The 19,044-nt window shown below is 34.9% G+C and overlaps 2 protein-coding genes across 6 annotated transcripts in view; one reads left to right on the top strand and one right to left on the bottom strand.

Moving 5' to 3' along the window:
- Positions 1-19,044, top strand: part of MACROD2 (mono-ADP ribosylhydrolase 2) — a 2,007,046-nt gene that overhangs the window by 307,048 nt on the left and 1,680,954 nt on the right. The gene's annotated exons all lie outside the window — the stretch shown is intronic.
- Positions 3,851-17,363, bottom strand: FLRT3 (fibronectin leucine rich transmembrane protein 3). Of its 2 annotated transcripts, none has more exons than XM_038571575.1 (3): positions 17,122-17,363; positions 8,906-9,104; positions 3,851-7,377 (listed from the first exon to the last, which is right to left on the bottom strand). In XM_038571575.1, exon 3 carries the CDS (start codon positions 7,332-7,334, stop codon positions 5,385-5,387), a length of 1,950 nt encoding a protein of 649 aa, XP_038427503.1. In that variant the 5' UTR covers positions 7,335-7,377; positions 8,906-9,104; positions 17,122-17,363; the 3' UTR covers positions 3,851-5,384. The 2 variants fall into 2 exon arrangements, with proteins under 2 accessions (XP_038427503.1, XP_038427502.1); XM_038571574.1 differs by having other exon boundaries at positions 8,355-9,104; positions 17,122-17,362.

Below are 19,044 nucleotides of genomic sequence, written 5' to 3'. Positions count from 1 at the left end.
GTGAGGAAGTAGGAAGGGAGTTTCAAAAATTTTTTTCTGTCCCTGAAAGATCACTTCCTGGCTATGTTTATGTCACCATTATTCAAAAACCTTTCTTTTGAAGTCTTTGTTTTATATCTACATCACCCGATCCCATTATCATCTCCCATCTCTACATCTCTGGGACATTGCCCCATCTTTCTGAGGACCTGTCTCATAAACCTTACCCTCACACCAACCCTTTCCATCTCTCTGTGTGACTTTGTACTCCTACTGCCGACTCTTCCAAAATTGCAGCTTCTCAGGCACATCTTTACTGCAGTCCTCTTAGATTCACAACTAAGACTTAGACCACACCTCTCCTGCATCTCTATTGTTTCCTGTTGACTGTCCTCATTGTAGGTTCCTATCTGTCTACCCTATCTTATTCCTGAGGTCAGTCAGTATCCCTCCTGGTACTTACTTCCTTCTTACCTATCCTGATCCCTTCACCCTCCAAACTTCTTAAAGAGTAATCTTAGTCATTTCTGTTTTATCTCCCATTATCCTGCCAACATCCTAGAAGCTCTTAGCTCTCTGCTGACACTGCTTCAGAATCCCTGGCAGTTCCTTTTCCATTTAAAACTGTGTCCTCTTCCAAATCCACATTCCAGATCATCTTCTGACATCCTTCTTTTAAAAAACAAATTTGTAGTTCCTTGATTTTATAATTTTCTTCTCATGATTATTTTCCTCCTTTGTAACCCCCGCTTTTCTTTTTACTTCTCTTCCTCTTCTTTCCTCACAAAATGTGGGTGTCCCTGTGGCTCATCTCTTTTCCCTCCCTCTGCTTACTTCTGCTGCTGCTGTCCTCCAACCTCTTGGCTTAAATAATAACCTGTTAGATATGCTGAAGATCTCTCCCCAGACCCTCATTTTCTATTTCCCAATAGACATTTCCAGAGGGATAACATACAAGTATTTTAAAACCTAAAGCAATTATACTTTATCATCTAAACTGGATCCCAACTGGGTCACTTAGAAGGTTAAAGAAGGTGCTATTGATAATTAGCCAGTGTAAATCTGGAGCATATGGTCACCTGTTCAAACCTAATATGTACAGAATACTCTTGAGATTTGCTCTTCTAGTACTTTTCATCATTAAATGCCTCACCAACATTCTGCTTACCTGGGCTAACAATCATCATCTTCAATTCTTATTCTTTGCTTGGTTCCCAGTTCCTATGAATTCTAACTTTCTTGTATCTTTGAATTACACTTAAAACAAAAACAAAAAAACCAACCCATTCCACTGTTTAGGCCCTTGTTTCCTCTTACCTGCAATACTTGTATGTCCTAACTTGTCTTCTTGCGCTGTTTCTCCTCATTCATCCTTCATTCGATAGTCTTTATTTCTATCCCCAAAGTGTACTGATTATTGATACACCTACTCAGAAACTGTCACCAAAGCATATCATCCAGACTTCTCAGCTAGGGATCCAACACACTACATAGTCTGATGTAAAAGAACCTTTCCAGCCTTACCTCCTTTCTGGACCTTGTATTTCAGCAGGCCTGTTGGCCTTTCCCCAGATACCTCCAAAATCAGTAGTCCCCAGTTGCATCAGAATCACCTTTGGAATTAAAGAAAAATTTAAATACCCAACTTTAATCTGGGAGATTTAAATTTAGTAGGTCTGCATTGAAGCCTGGTTATCTTTGTAAAAGCCTCCCCAAGTGATTGTGACCAAAGCCAGCACTGAGAAACATTGCCCTTGTTTCCCTATCTCTATGACTTTGTTCACCGTTTTTCTCCATGGCCAATATCTAGTTTTCTTGTTTTCTTTTTAAATATTTTCTTATCCTTCAATACCTGGCCTTCATTTTACCTCCTTCATGAAGTTTTCTTTGACCCATCCAAAGAGATCTAGTTATATCTTCTATACCGCAGTTGTAGTAAACTTTCATTAGATTTTATGTTTATGCCTTATATCCCACAGACAGTATACTTCTTGGATGCAAATGCTTCTGCTATTTATAATGTGGAAGCCATTCTGTATAGGTCATTGGCTGTTGAGATTATATGTAGAGATCTTTGAAGTTCTTAAGAAAGTGATTGATAACCATGAGTTATTTTTGCTAATTTAACCAAAAGTCCAAAAGCATAAAATACAAGTTTTAATTCTAAGACTACGCTAAGTTAAGATTTGCTAATCATGCTAAGTAGGAGAAAGGAATTAGAATTTTAAATGCCACTACTGTTTTCAGCAACAGATGAGCTAATATTAAAGTAAATTCAGTGGTGGGTTGGTTCCTTTCACATCCATGCTTCAGGTGCTTTAAAGCATGTGGGTCTCTTTGGATTCCTTAGGAAAACTGTCATGTAGGCATGCAGCTATAAAATGTGCTTCACTCAGAAACTGTAGTTAGTAAAGCAGAGTTTTTTTGTTTGTTTTGTTTTTTTTTACTAGTTCTTTTGAAGGCACAGGGGAATACTTTTAATAAATCGGCCTTGCTGAAAGATAGAATACAGTGTTGTTTTTAATAGGGAATGAGAGCATAAGTGCAGTGATTTAATATAGTTACAAAAGGCTGCTTCCAAAAACAATTTTTGATTTTTGTCAAACATTCAGCAAAAGAGTGATTTTTCCCTCAAAACAAATTTTTTTTGTCACTTCCCAAATTGTATTCTTGTTAAATCTGTAAGTTGTATATTCAGGATGGGATTTTTCTTTGTACTACAATTTTCTCTGTGCCTGATCAGTAAAAATTGTAACCATATAGTTTGATATATATATGCAGATGGATTTTATAATTAATTTAATGCCCTTTAAGGTAGATATTTGTATTTAATTATTTTATTGAAAGAATATATATTTGGATTTCATAGCAAGCCTAGAGAAATAATAAACTTTTACTGTTAGTGCTGTCTCTATTTGCTGATATAGAACCTATTTCTGATTTATCCCAGGTAAAATAATTAAAATGCATGTATTAGAACATACATAAAATTTTCTGTACTCATGCAAGATGTACTAACTGGAAAACAGTCGATATAATCTCTTGGCTTTTGACTTTTTATAAACTCATAGGTTTATAGTGAATTTATGGAACCATGTAGCTGTTTCCCTGATTTTGTGGCAGCACTGTAGCTGAACTTCTCAAAACCTCTAGAAGCAAAAGTCAAACTTCCTTCACAAAATGTTCCTTATATTTACTGTTAATCACATGAGTCTTTGCCAAGTTATTCCTAGAAAATAGGCATTCTTCATAATAGGAACTCAAAAGAGAAGGTATTGGGAAACTTATGAAGATGGCAAATGAATAATGAATGAGTTTTCGCAGGCAGCTGGAGATACTTGTTAGTAGACCAGTAGAAACAGAAATTATCTGCCAAACCTCTGGAAACACATGACAAACTTTTCTGACCATAATAGTGCTAACTTATATTCAATTGAACACTGTGCAGTCTCCATACATATTATTTAGGCCTCACAACAACCCTGTGAAGTGGGCTGAACTAATAGCCCCCATTTTACAGACAAGGAAACTAAGCTAAGAAGAAAAAGTGGTTTGTTTTTGAGTACATACCTACCAAGGGTATGTACTCAGTTTGGATCTGAGATTCCAAATCCTCTAATGCCAACTCATACTACCAAAAATCTATTTTAAAAAATATTAGTTTTTCAAAGACCACCATAAAAAATATCAGTCAGGACAATGGCAGCAGTGTAAAAAAGACAGAAAGATTACCACACCACTTCTGAGGTTTTCTGATTTGGAATAAATAAGCAAAACAATAGTATCCTAAAAGACTGCTAGGAAATTAGTTTGTACATGAAACACTGAACTCTTTCAAGTATAATGATACACAAGCTCAAGATACTGCTACTTTTATTTGTAGCCAACGTTTATTTTTATGCCTAGAAAAATACATGGGGGTGCTTAGGAATAATGTGCTGGGCAATTTGCTACTTTAGTGATAGTAACATAATCCCGAAAAAGCAAGCACGATTATTTTGTACTTTTTCTTCGTTTTATTCAGCAATAAGACCATAATTTTTCATATTTAAGGAAGTATGAAAAATTTGTCGAGTTTTAAAAGCTGAATACATGTAGCGTTGGATCAAGGCACATACAAGACTGGCCAAAGGGCGTACAATGCACTTTGGTTTTTTGTTGGGAAAAAAAAATGGCAACAGAAAAATGATGTGGTTTTTAAACAAGTAATAGCTCACAATTCTGTAGGAAGCTAGAAAGAAATGTTACATTACAAGTTCATTATGTGATACGTGGAAAACTGTGACAGTAATGGGCAGTATTCTTGATCATTGTGAAAGTAAATTGAACTTTTTTATGTACAGTGTTAAAACATTTCACATAAACCAGATCTAAATTTGATTTCTAGTATTCATTTTTCTTTTAAATTCTTTCTTATTTAAAGTACTACTTTTTCTGCATTGTTGAGGGGAATTGCTTATGGTTATACTATCTTTTTAAATACATGTGTTTCTTTTTTGACATCGTTTATGATAAAAACATAAACATTAACAATTATGTCTTTAGAATTCACTTTTCAAAAATTGGGATGGTATAGGCAAAACCAAAATGCAATTCTGGTATTTGTGTTCATTATACTATGGAGTCTAAGTTTTCATGTTTTCCTAAGTACAAATTTCCCCCCTAACGTAGAAGCATGCTCACATTATTGATTTGTGAAGTCCTTCATTCTCAAAACTGTTAACAGTGGTTTTAACAACAGACTTCATACTCCTTTATGCCAGCTGATGTATTCAGTTCGAAAGATAATGCTTTCTTAAGGATATCTACTTTGCTTAGAGTAGAAATGGAGATATGCAGCAAGTTTGATATTGCCCATTACTTCACATATTTTAATTTATTGAATACCACTGGGATAATACAAATTTAATAGTTGGAGCATTTCATAACTATTTTTTGAACTTTAATTTTTCTCATTCAGCCAGTTTTTTTTTTTTACATTTTATTAATACCAAAGTGAAAAATGGCCTGTGCTTATACTACAAGGATCTCATGTGAACTCAGTCCTGATTGTTCAACACAGCAAGGAAATCACTTTCACAGTCAACAAGTCATCTTACTCAGTAGAACACAAAGTAAATGGTTTATAACTTCAATATTTGCAAGGAAAATACAGTACAAATTACTAAAAAATACTAAAATATAGAATTGTGTTCAGGCATCTCCACTACATCAATCGCAGCAGTAACCTGAAATTTGAAACTTTTAATAAAAAGTTCTTAAATATAAATTATATGGCAAATGTACAGTACATTGCTTTTTCCAGTCTCTTTTTTTCCAGTGTTTTGCAGTAGAACAGGGTTCCTACCATCACTTCCCTTAGGTTTAAAAAAACCGAAACACAGTCTGCTACAAGGCCTCCAGCATCATGAGTGCGAGTGATCTGAGTCTGGAATACCACTGTCTCTGTAGCTTCGGTTACTACTGCTTTCACTGTGATTGTTTTTATACAGATTCATTCCATTAGGAGGAAATATGGTGTGTATTACAAATTCCTCCTTTGAGATTGGTTCATTGCTTATTGGTAACATCTGAAAAGAAGTCTCCCTGATTTCCAGGATGGAGTTGTCCTTCTTAGTGCCAGCTTCCGCATAGTCATCCTTTCTTCTTCTCCCTTTGCTGTACGCACAGTTCCTTGAGAAGAGTGATCCATTCCTATGAACATACCAGCACACTAAAGCAAGAAGGGCAATGGTCACCAGGGCCACAGCCCCACCAATGATGGCAGCCAATGGTAAATTGGGGTTTTTGTAAGGTTCTTTCTCTTGCTCTCTATTAAGGGTGGTTGTAGGGTTGTACATTCGAAGGGGTGCAGTTTCAGTCTCAATACAAACACGGGTGTCATCAAATAGGTAGAGGTTACTGGTTTCCATGGGAACCATGCAGACTCGATAGGGCGAATCAGGCTCTAGGGCTGTGACCAAGTATTCATTACGTTCTCCTGTTACGATTGTTTCTGTTATAGATCCAGATGCTGGGCTATGGCCCAGTTTGAGCCAGCTGAGTCTTAAAGCAGTCATAGGTAGGACAAGTTTCCAAGAGATGTGAATTGTGTCGGAAGTGACAGATTTCACAGTAATTATAATTGTTTTTCTTGCTGGACTCCCTGTGGTTCGCTGATCTTTAGTGAGCTTAGGATTCTTGATGTCTGGTTGTTTGGTCACTGGAGCTGGCCACTGTCCTTGAGCAGGATATACCGTGTTGGGTATTGCAGTGGTTATCTGAATGGTGCTTACAACTGCACTGTCCTTACAATCAAATAACTCTGCATTAAGGTCCTTAATCGCCATCCCCCGAACTTTTTCAGGGGCTTGGCACATAAGCCCACGTACATTGACCTTCATAGGTAGTGATTGCAACCAGTCACGTACCCATTTCATCTTGCACCCACAATACCAGGGATTGTTGCGAAGAATCAGTTGGGTTATATTGTCCAAATCATCAAAGATACCCTGAGGTAAATTACTTAGGTTGTTATTGGACATATCAAGTCGATACAGCTGCCTTAGATAAGAAAAAGCATTTGGGGGCACCCGATTGATGTGGTTATCTTGAAGATAAAGCTTCCTCAGGTTTGTGCCTGGAAGGTTTACTGGTGCAGCAGTCAGGGAATTCCGTACCAGGGACAGTTCTGTTAAGTTGACTAGGTTGAAAAAAACTTTATCACCTAAACCATGGTTGTTCAATAGATTTCCATCCAAAACCAGGCGTTTTAGGCTAGTGAGACCTTGAAGAGATGGGGATGAAATAGTGGATATGCGGTTATCATCCAAGCGTAGTTCTTCTATAGTCCTAGGCAAACCCCAGGGGATTGTGCTAAGGTGATTACGGGACAGGAAAAGCAGTCGAAGATAGTTGCTGTCTCGGAATGCCCCCTCTTCAATGCTAACAGCAGAGACCGAATTATCATCTAAGTGTAATTCTTCCAGGTAGGGAATTTTGGAAAGAGAATCATAAGTGATAGTCCTTATGTTATTTTCTTGCAAATGTAACTCTTTTACATACTTTGGTAGATTGGTAGGAAATTCATCTAAACTGTTGTGGTATAGGTATATTCTTTCTACTTTTAGTAAGTTTTTCAAATCTGAAGGAATTCCAGCGTTATTGATTTGGTTGTTCTGAAGGTAGAGAGTTGTAGCATCCTCTGGTATTCCTGCTGGAATGGATGTCAGAAAGCGATCATTACAGTAAATGAAACCTGCATCACAGCGGCACACAGATGGGCAGGATTTAGCCATAACTGATAGAGGTGCCACCTGAAGGAACAGCCCAATTTTAGTCCCGATGAGGAAAATGCTCCAGGCTGGGTTGATCATGGTCAGCAGTGTTAAGGTCTTTGTACACGGTAGTGTCAGAGCCCTAAAATGGAATGAGTGAAAAGAAAGACCAAAAACAATCAGGTCAGGATACTTAAAATAGTATTCCAAATAGATGTGGAAACTAAAATATCTATAATCACTTTTAATGTATTAATTTTTTTTGCATGCCTAGAATTTCTTGCTAGCTAGCTAACAGTGAACATGATCATATAATCTCTTTACCTTAACTGTTTGTAGTATTAATATCATGTCCCAAATCCATTTGATTTTGAAACATTAAATATAATAAATGTTTTATTGAGCATTTTCATAATACTTGATATCAATTCTATACCCAGTCACTGACCAAGCTAATCAATTTTCTATTTTTTCTTAATATTCATAATGAATTGGCACATAGGAATATGATTTTTTGTATTTAAAAATCAAAATTTGATGTTTACTTCTTAGGTAGACTGTATAGGTGTAGAAATGTGTAGTAAAAAAAAAAAATCTATCCTCTTAGTATTCAAGAATAGTAAGTTAAATACAAATACCTCTTAAGATCCTGAATCCTAGTAAAGCCATTCATTTGTTTTGATTGTTTATGTTACTTTTTAAATTATTGATATTAAATATCATTACATAGATATTTCTAACAAGAAAATCAGAAGGAATTTTTTTCATCTATTTTAAGGAAGGAAAGACTACAAAGCTAATACATCCAGCTAACCTAAGTGAAAATTCCATTTCACATTAAACTAGTTCTTTGTTTTGTTCCCATTTTTTTTTGTTTCATACTACAAGGTTTAATGACTTTATGCAGATTTCCCATTATGTTCACATCATATATTTCACAATGCATTTATCTTTCTACAAATTCTAATCTAGAATATGGTTCAACTTTCCCCATGGCTGGAGAGTTATAGATTTGTACTGATCTATTGTGGGTAATAATGATCTTGTCTGCACTTTTACGTATTAATTGGCCTTTGTAATTTCAGGCATGAAAATAAAACACTTTAATATTTTTCCTACCTTTTTGAATCATGTGAATAAATTTTGCATGAGTGAAAATCCAATGCACAAAAATTATTTTCCTGATGAGGGACTGGGACTTATAAACTCTTGTTCAGTCCTTGGAAATGTTCTTCACTGTTTATTCATGTAATCCTATGCCGCACACACCTCCAGATCAGGCTCGCTGTTGTCAGTGAACATTCCAGCTACAGTTCAGCATGGTAGGCAAGCTCATTAAAGTAGGGACCAGAGACAATTCAGCTTCCTGTTACTATGTAGAACACATGGCTTCCTATGCACTTTTTTTTCCTGATAGAGTTTCTGTGTGAAGGTTCCTTTTGTGTAGCTTAATTCCCTTAGTAGAAATTGCTCTCTTTAAAATTCTTATTGGCTCTTCTGTGCAATGTGGTCAGAGATAGTAACTTCAGATCCTCATGAAGAAAGCCATTCATGATGCTAAGGCCTGTATAGTAATAGGTTTTTCCATCAGTTACCCCCCACCTTTATTCCTGTCCAGGATTATCCGAGTATAAACTTTGTACAGTAGCTATATCCTGAGGTATGATTACCTGCTGTGAAATAGCTATTTCCAGCTTTTGCTTCTTGCTGCTTTCTCAGAATAGCTGGCGCAGTCACGTTATATAAGAACAGGTATTCTTTTTTAAGAGGTAAAACTTAATTCAAATATTCTTCATGAGAAAAAATAGGAAGCATACTAGATTTCCTTTACTTTTCTCTTCCTTAAAATATATTGGGTCTGAGCATCTCCTGTAAAAGCAAAAGGTTTTAATGAACTATTAATAATGAACTTTAACATGATAGAGAAATTTCCTAGACATTTAACTTCAGTTTTTCTTTAAGCAACATATCTTTCATCTTAGTAACTGGTGAAAAGGAGTAAGATGACCTCTTTGTTTTTTACTTCCCAATTTTACTATATAAATAAAGTGGGAGCTAAAGTTGAGATTGTCACCAAACAGATAATTTCTACTGTTAAATGTTAATGCCACCTTAAACTAAACACAGAAGCAAATCTTTATTCAAGGACCAGCCAGTGCCTTCCATGGCTTTTGAATTCAAGTCAGGCTAATCTTTAAAAGTTCATGTTTAAATCTTAGATATAAAATGAAAAAAATGTTTGAAAAGAAGAAAACAAATATATGTCAAAGAGGTGAGCAAATACGTCACAAGGGTTTTTGATAGAAATGCCATGATAACTTTTAAGAGATTTCTGATCATCGTTTTACAAAGTCATACAATGTACAATGTAAAGACTTGAAAAGAATTTGCGTTAGAATCTTTTCTTTTGATTTGCTCGGTGCCCTGTTTAATTCTTCCTGTAGGCCTCAATTTTCTCAATTGTAGAATGTGAACGTTATCACCTTTCTCTTTAGAGGTATTTCTGAGGACTAGTTGATGATCCTGAAACTCTGGTTACTCAGGTGTTCTTGGCCAAAAGGTAGCATAGATATTCAACGAATTATTAGTTTTTTAGGAGAATATAATTTTAATTTTCTTTTAGCAAACTGAAAATCTGTATTTGTAATAGAAAGGATGCTATGTCAAGCTATCTTCTTAGAATGACCATTCGGAAAGTTTATCAAAACCTGACAAGGCATTTCTCTCTAGGTTCAAACATGAACAAGCCAATTTCCAGTAAGTATATTTTTCATTTCTGAAAGAAGACCTAAGGCTTCACCAAAAAGACTAGTGATTTTAATGATGACTGTTTTGCCCATTATCTAATATGCATGAAGATTTTTATTTTTTTTTTTATTTTTTATTTTTTTTGGTAGAGCTGAGGAAGTGAGTAACTTTAGTATCTATTATGCAGGGTTACCCACTCAGGTGATTTCTGTCTAGTAGGGAGCATTAAGGTTTGACCCTGAAATTAAGGACTACAGTAGAAGCAATTTGCTTCCCCCAGTAATTACCTAGTATCCCACAATGATAGCATCTGTTCCAGAATTCAAATACTACTGAAAGTAAACATGAAAAAGGCCAAGATTTGTGTTTCTGATTCTATCAGAAAATTCAATGTCTTTTAGTTTGCCACCAAATACCAATACTATCATAGAATGCATTAGCAGAAGGAAACTTAAAAAAAAAAATTACAGCTCCATTTAATTTATTATTTAAGCAACTTGAAACAAAAATAGCAGTTAGCAGATGGATTAAGTAGTCTCTAGTGTGTATTGCAAAGTGCCCACAGAGGAAAGTTTAAATGATTTATTGTTTCAAGTGAGGTTTTACTGTGGTGCATTTAGTACTTTGCTCATTATTGTTGAATTTCAATAGCATAGTTTCATGAAAACTGTTGCTTTTGTGGAATGTGGAAATGAAAAACCAAGCTGTTCAAATTATAAGTACAAAGTTTAAAAAGTATCATTATTTTAAAAGGTATCTGCTGTAAATATTTTCTAAGCTTGAAAATTATTCAACATTTAAAATCATGTGGTTAATTTAAGGTTAGGAAACAATTACTTTTGTTAAATTGCATTAGAACCTAATTAAAAACTATAATAAAAGTCACTGGTGAGAATCTTCTTAAAATATTGCCAATAGTCAGGCATTTGTCATACTTCAACACACACTTTAAACAGATGAATCTGATGAATGAGGATTTAAAAATTGTTGACTGTCCCCCAAATGAGATCAGCCTACGGAATGCCTAAAATAATGATTGTAATGATAACTAGTACTAGAGGTTGTATCTGAACTATAAATATTTTATGAAATCAAGTTTTAAGAATATCTATTGATTTTCACATTTTTAACCAGAGGAAAAAAAAAAACTAAATTGGTGTGAAAAGAAGGCTAATTTGTTTATTTTTCTTGTTTTGTATCTGTAAAACTGCTTCTTTTGCTCTGTTTGATATGCAAATTCACATTGCCATTAATACAATGGTGTTAATAATGTGGGATTAACAGAAAGCCTTAAATCTCATTAAATTCTTGGAAAATGTCATTCTCTTTTCCTCAAATTGCATTAAAACAAGAGGCAAAAATATAAATTATAGCAGGTTTCTTTAGAGAGGATACTTTTAGAAATGAAGATTCCTTCAGAAATTCCTGCTCCCTTTATTTAAGCTCAAAGCTTTTTTTTGTATTAAACTCAAGCTTTTTCATATTAAAGCCAATAATAATCTATCTAAAATACATGATTCTGCCCCCATTTTTACAGTTCCCGTTTTTCTGAGCTGGCTCTACATATTCATGCACATAGAGGCTTGGTAGTTGACTGTGAATGATAAAAAGAAAAATGAGCCCCACTGGTATGGACACTGTGGCCAGTTTCCACAACATAGACTTCAGAAGCCTTTATGTCTGCATAGGCTTGAAAAAAGGCCATTACTTCTGAACAAAAAGGAATTGATCTTTCAGAAAAAAAAAAATTGTTTATAGGGTAACTTGGGGAAAAACATAAATGGACCCTGGTTACTTAAAGAAATGTTTTAAAATTATTTTTAATGGACTCATTACTAAGTAGATAGCATTTAAAACTGTGGCAAAAAGGACAACATAATCACCTCACTGACAAATCAAATTTTTAATAGGGATCTTTCTCATCAGTTTCTTTTTATAAACAAAAATTGTGGAGTTAAAAAAATATGCATTTATAATGTAATCAAGTCTGTGAAAAGTCTCCAATTTAGTTTCATGATACACCTAAGAAAGTATTAGATAAGGATGCTATCGTTTTATGATATTTTTAAAAAAGCTAATATAATTAATACGTTTTATCAAATAGAAAACTGGCATTTACATACAATCAAGGATTTGAGGCAATCTGCATGTTTATATGATATCTTCTCTGTTACTACATTATTTTAGAGGTGGGGATGTTTGAAATGAGAAGGTATTCTCATGTTCTGATCACTTAGTTTAAGATTATATATTGATAATATGCGCTAACTTCCTAAACCTTTTTCTGCCTTTTATTTGAATTGATTTTGATTTGAAATCATTGCACATTTTTTTAAAAAAATACTTAATTCAAGTACAGAGTTTTGAGATTTTAGTAAAGTCTTCTTAATGATTTGCTTCACAAATGATATCTTAATGATGGGAACTTTTAAAAAATATTTAATCTAAAAGTAGAACTTTCAATTTTAATCTAAGTTAATTGCATTATTATCTTGAATAAAATCTTGAGATTGAAGAAGACACATGGGTAATCAGATTTATCCAAGTCTATGAATATTTCTAGATAAATTGGAGTTTATATAATCATAATCTAGAGTTTTAGAAGGTAATTTGTTTATGAAGGCTAAATTGCTGCTAGAAAGCACAACAAAATGATCAACCTGTGAATGCTACGTCTTTGTAATGACAAATGGTATTTAGAATAAGCTACATATATGGTTAAACTGAAAAAACTGGAGTATATCAGGTTAGTTAATAGTGACAGCAAAATGCTTTCTAAGCAGCCTGTCTGGTGGTTAAATTTTCCACGATCATCAGATTTCAGGAAAGTTCCAATTCTTTTGTTTAATGCCAGGCAAGCAGAAGGACCTCTAACTCCCCTCTTGAGAGTCATGAAGTCTGAAGGGTTTGCTGAGCAGCAGAGAAGCAAGTGTGCCTTTTCATACTTGGTTTTATCTAGACTATTTTCTAGCCTGAAAAAGGTTGTGTTTTACTTATGCAAAATAGAGTATAAAAGTTCTAAAGCAAAGGATTTTTCCTTCCTCCTTTTATATTACTGGTTCTTTTTCTCCCAATAGATTTGTGATAAATGAATCCAAATCTACTTCATTTATATTGGCTTTTAAAGTTAAATTGAGCATCCTTAAAACAAAAAGGCAAACTAGGATGTTATCTTTCATCATAGCGAATGCTTCTTCCTTTTGTGATATTTAAAGCCAGACTAAATGAATTAGAGAACCAAGGTTTGTATAAATAAGGCATTAATTTAAAGGGTGGTAAAGGTGAGCAGTCCAGGGCTTGGGCAGGGAATATGCTTTAAGTTTGCATTGACCTTTGAACCATTGCAAGTTAAAACTATACTATTTAAAATTGCATTTTCCCATTGCAAACTTTAAAGTTCCTTTTTCAGTGTTGTGTGTACAATTTGGTTGACGTGCTTTACATTTCTAACATTCAAGTTTCTATATATGAATACAACTCTTTGGGTCTACTGTGTGCCCAGCACTGTGCTGGTTGATGAGAACATCCCAAGTCATAAAACACTTAGTGTTTTTTTTCTGTTTTGTTTTTCATTTCAGAGTAGGGTATTATTGATGTAAAGCAAATGAAGAGGGAGAAAATCAACAACACATAAACTGATCAATCCACAGTCCAGTGGCACACTTTAAAAATGGTATTTAACCAAATGTGGTCTGTGGGTTATCTTTTCAAAGTTGCCACGGTAACTTGTGCACATGAAAAGTGAAAGAATAAAGAACAAAAGCTGTCATTGTCTTATCAAGTGAGAACAATTTCTCTCTCCTCTCATTTAAGGAGACTAATACCTGGAAAGAGCTTTTTATACATTCCTGACACTGAATTTTGAGTCTAGGAAAAAGATAATGCATATGCAAAACAAATGTAAGTTTAGCTGCTGCTTAAATTATATTTCATTCCTTTGTGACTTAAAATGTTTTCTCTGGGGTTCTTGTCAATAGTCAAGTCAAAGTTCTGAAACCTGCTCCTCTAATGCAACGTAAACATGGCTTTCAAAACTCTTTTTTAGTGGTAATGTTTCAACAAATTTAGTGATGCTGATTTGCAGTTTCAGACTGCAAAATGCTCTCTGAAACATATATTCCTATTTTGGTTCTTAAAAGGAAGAAGGCTTTTCCAGAAGACATTGTTGGAAACTGGTTTTGAAATGGTGGAATATTAGAAGACGAGAAACAGCCCTTTTTTATGCTCTGAAGAAAAAAAATGCAGTTTTGAGAATTAATATTGCTGAGAGATTTACTGTAGAGTTTTTGCCCACTGGGGGGTGGTACACTCTACCAGAACACTGCTTTCAGAAGCTGCAACGCAAGTCAGATGTTGGCTGCTGCCGGCCAGTTTTTCTCTGGTTTAATTACAACAAAGCCTCCCGTTGAGAAGAACAGTGAAGGCCTCTAGGGCAAAAGGTGGGGGGTAGGAGGGGAAGGGGATGAAGGGAAGAAGGAAGAAATTACAGCCTTTGAAAAATTACTGAATCTTAGTTCCCTCATTGACTTCATTTATGGTGGTCTTCATTTGACTTTCAAGAATTATTTATAATGCTATTAAACAAACTGATTGAATGAAAATACTTAAGGCGGTTTAATTCAAAATTTTTAAGTTAACTCTGAATCCTGCTATTCATCACATTCTTTGTTATGCAGCCCACCCACCTTAATAAAAGAGGGGAAAGTTAAGATCGACCAAAATTTTTCTTTAAATGACCAGATTTAATTTTGTATTGGTATAACATTGGCACACCAAAAATAAGAGGCAGAAAGAAGAAACATTCATATAATATTACCATAAGGCAAATTCTCTGCTACTGATTTTTGTAGGGTTTTAAATTGTTCAAAATAATTCAGAAAGGAGGAAGCCTTAGGGTGTGTGGCCAAGAAAAGCACAGACAGATCTCTCTGCAGTGAACTTGCATGTTTAAAGCTGATAATTGTATTTTTCATCTGGAGACAGTGAGTGTTCATTAGGGTCTGGTGTCCCTAGGAAGGAGAGGCTGAACATAATTGGAGTTTCTATTTGATTGGGCAATATAGTCTAGAGAAGAAACTGGGGTAAAGATAATTAATAGCTTGCTAACAAAGTCTGACAGCCACAAGATTTCAACCAAATTTATTTCACACTGCTTCATTTAGCCCTGAAAAAGTTTTGATAGAATTGGAGTCTCCTTAATTAACACTTGAAAGCAAAAGAAACATACCTTCTATTTTGCTGCCACACTCAGTTATGACAAATTTCCTTACTGTTTTTCCTCCTTTGTGAAAACTTTATTTGGTGCCCAATTATGTATTTCACAAATGCTAATGTTTAGGAAGTGTTTAGTTGGGCATATTGAACGTAATCATAATTGATTTAAAAGGTGGGGGGGCAGAGAAATGAAAAGTCCAGTTAATAACTGATGGTTAGTATTATACTTGAACAATATTAATGTATTCACTATGTTTATTCATTCTGTAATATCTTGCTGATTCCTGGATTTGATGTGTTTTGGCAGTACTCCATTAAAAAAAAAATTAGATGAGATTTTCCTACTTAACTACGTACAATCAGGGTTTTGTAAGCTTGTTTATTTCAGGCTAATCTATATATGTATGTGTTTGTGTAATTATGTGTGTATATATTGTGTATACCCACATATTTGCAAACTAAGTAGTGTATCTCTGATTTAATCTTCTTAGAGATTAAAATGTGGTATATTATTCTTAATATTGGTAGTAATGATAATATTAATATTTTGTGGTACTTTTAAGGGATTAATTTCTTTACTCATTTCAAAAGAGATAAGTATCAATCATCTGTCACTTTGGGGCAGGAAAAAATGGTTCTATCTCAAAAGAGACAAATTCTTTATGTTTTAAGCTAATCAGGATATTCTCATGCAGTTCGGGATAAATGAAAGGCATTGCTACAGCTGAAGCTCTTTTCTAGTGGTTGTATTCATGTTGTTTTCTGCTAATAAAATAACATGCATTTTTGAGCAGATAAATTTAAGAAAATTTAAAATAGCTATTTGTTAAAGCCATTTGAGAATTTGGTTATATAAGTGGAAAATTTCAAGGCTTTTAAATTTTAAATAGTTAGATGTTGAAAAATATAGGCCTGTTGTACTTTTTACCTCTATGCAACCATTTTGTTTCAGACCTAATTCACTGAAAAAAAAATTTTTTTTTTGAGAAGATACATTTAACTACTTTTTGGAAGCTTTTTGGTATAAAATCATTTCTTCCAATATAAAATATTCTTATTGTAAGTTGCAAGTGAATGAATACTCTGTGCATCCCACTTGATGAAGGCTCTACTCATTTTTTCCCCTGCCACCCCAAACTCACTGCATACATCAGGCATAGCTTCCACGCTGAGCTTTGTTAGTTTTCCTGAGTAGGCTTTGCCAATTACTATGCAAGTCACATACTGCATTTGCCCAAGCAGTGGATTTTGGCATTCTCCTGGATGGGAAGTATGGTTTGGAAGTAAAGTCTCCCCCTCCTCTGAGCAGAATTCACTAGTTTAGATTTGCAAGCCTGAAATGCTTGAAGCAGCTCTGGCAGGATAGCAGTGCAAGCTTTAAAATCTAGGTGTAGCTGTTAATCCTTGCAGAGGCACAGTAGTCTCCAGGAGTAGCTCGGCTCCTGTGAGCAAGATGTATGCTTTTCATGTACTGCGTACTCATGGGCTGAGGGATTATTGATTTTCTTTCACAGTTGTAAAAACAGCAATTGGTGATCATACCACACATACAGTACACCCCAAGTTAGCAAGACCTTTTGCTTCCCTCTCTCTGAAAAAAATCTGCCTTGTATTCTTCATGATTAACATTTAACTTTCCAACTTAAGGTTTTCCGAGGCTCTTTTCAAATAGCAACTATTACATGGCAGAAAATAGCCATTAATTATTACTTTTTAATGAAAGAAGGTTTAAAGAAACTTCTTAGATGTGGCTATATCATCAAATTTTTCCTTGCTGGCTCGTACACGCACATATTGCTCTTACTGGTGACAGAACAGGCGTTCGTATTTGGATGCCTCATAGTACCAAGTCATTTCTGTCTACAGAGTAAAACCAAGCAAACTTTCTGGGACAATCTTAAGGAAAAACATGGGAAACACTTACCAGGAAGACGAGAAAAAGCAATCCCATATATACTGCCGCTATAGCTGTAATTCCACTGTGAACTGGAGTGATAACCCTCCCCCTCTCCCAAGCTCCGCGTCCAGTGCACACAAAGCCAACAGCAGCTGCAGGCAGAACTTGTCCTGCTTCGGATCACTCCTACACTGAGGAGTGAGGGAGAGCATTCCAGTTTACTGCACACAGCCCACCTCCAAGTCTGAAGTTAAAGCTTCACCTCGCAGTGGTTGAAGAAGGGGGTGATGTCATAGATGGGCAGGACTTAGGCGAGCTCTTGTTCAGTGAGGTAACTGGATAATCAGACAGATGAGCTTTGCAAACACTAGAGGGAGTGAGAGAAGCCAAAATGAGGCGCTTAGCCTGCCAAAGCTGGGATGCCATTTGGTTTGTAGGCAGCCTTTTGGAATTTCAGCGTTTTCTAAAGTTTAATACAATAAGGTAGTGATAGCAAGTTTTTTAAAAAAAATATGAGCATGTAAATGGATATTTATAAGAGTACAGTAGAACACAGGTTCTTTTTATCTTTGAGTTAATATGTATTAAGAAGTTAACCAAAAATCCTATTATTTTCATTTTCAAATCGTTCCAATAGCATTGCAATTTTTAAGGCTAGTAAGTCCAACATGAATATTTATTTGACACATAAGTAGAAGGCAGGTTCACACGAATAACATTTATTTAAGGAAAGGGAAACAGGAATGACAAAAGATAGAGATCCTTGAAGTAACCAGTTCTTTTTCCTAGAGGTAATGAGTAACTTGTTCTATGTTTTAGAAAATGAAAGTATTTTTCACATACTTCTACTATTTGTCCATCTCTTTTGAACTTAGTAGATATTAGATTTTTTTCCTATTTAAGGAGCCCTCCCTAAATATGAATAGTTGTAGAAGAATTAAATATTCTTTTCTTTTCTGATATGTTTTTGCTACTCTAAGTATGAATTAAGATATAAACATATTAAGGGCAGCCCAGGTGGCTCAGCGGTTTAGTGCCGCCTTCAGCCCACGGCCTGGTCCTGGAGACCTGGGATCCAGTCCCACATTGGGCTTCCTGCATGGAGCCTGCTTCTCCCTCTGCCTGTGTCTCTGCCTCTCGCTCTCTCTCTTTCCCTGTGTCTCTCATGAATTAATAAAAGAATTAAATCTTTAAACATATTAAGAAAAAAACCTTTCATGGGTGGTTTTGCTTTTATTAAAATAATTTTATTTTAATTTTGATACATGAATAAACACTGGACAATTATAAGACAGGCATAAATATCTATGTCTAATTAGTAGAATGGTAGACTTTAATATTCAACTATGATTTTCATAGACTGATCTGTATTTGATCAGCAATTGCTTTGGGCTCAGATTTCTATTAAATTCATTTCATTTTTTAATGTTGCTGGGGGGAATTTCGTTTTTATATTTACCTGGAGGGTAATTTCCTTAAACTAATATTATTTGCTTTAGTTTTAGAGGTTCACAGCATTGTCTTTTATGCTTTTAAAAAAGTTTCTATAAATGTTTGTTTCTGAAGAAGGCCAGCTAATTGTCCTTCCCAGGAGTATTTGATTATGGTCTCTTCATTAGCTTCATTTAGTTTATCTATTTTATGTGCTTCTTTGATAGCAGTTTGACCTTCTGAGTTCCCTCCAAGAATGGGTGATATCAAGGTAGAAGGTGAACCCCTGATAAGAGGTTATATTGACCCCTATTGTTCTGTGATTGCACTTTTGTTGGCCACGGAGGGCAGACCCATTAAATCCAGGAGTTTTAGAATTCTAATGTCTGTTGATAAGCCAGTTTCTCATAAATGTTAGATAGCACAACTTAAACTGAGATTCAACTGCTGACTTTTTGGAGGAGAGGGAGGTGGGAATAACAATCTCTCACTAAATGGTGAATTTTTTCTGTTACTGCA

This window comes from Canis lupus, chromosome 24, assembly GCF_011100685.1.
Source record: "Canis lupus familiaris isolate Mischka breed German Shepherd chromosome 24, alternate assembly UU_Cfam_GSD_1.0, whole genome shotgun sequence".
NCBI lineage: Eukaryota > Metazoa > Chordata > Mammalia > Carnivora > Canidae > Canis > Canis lupus.
This window is presented reverse-complemented; position numbering and strand designations above follow the sequence as displayed.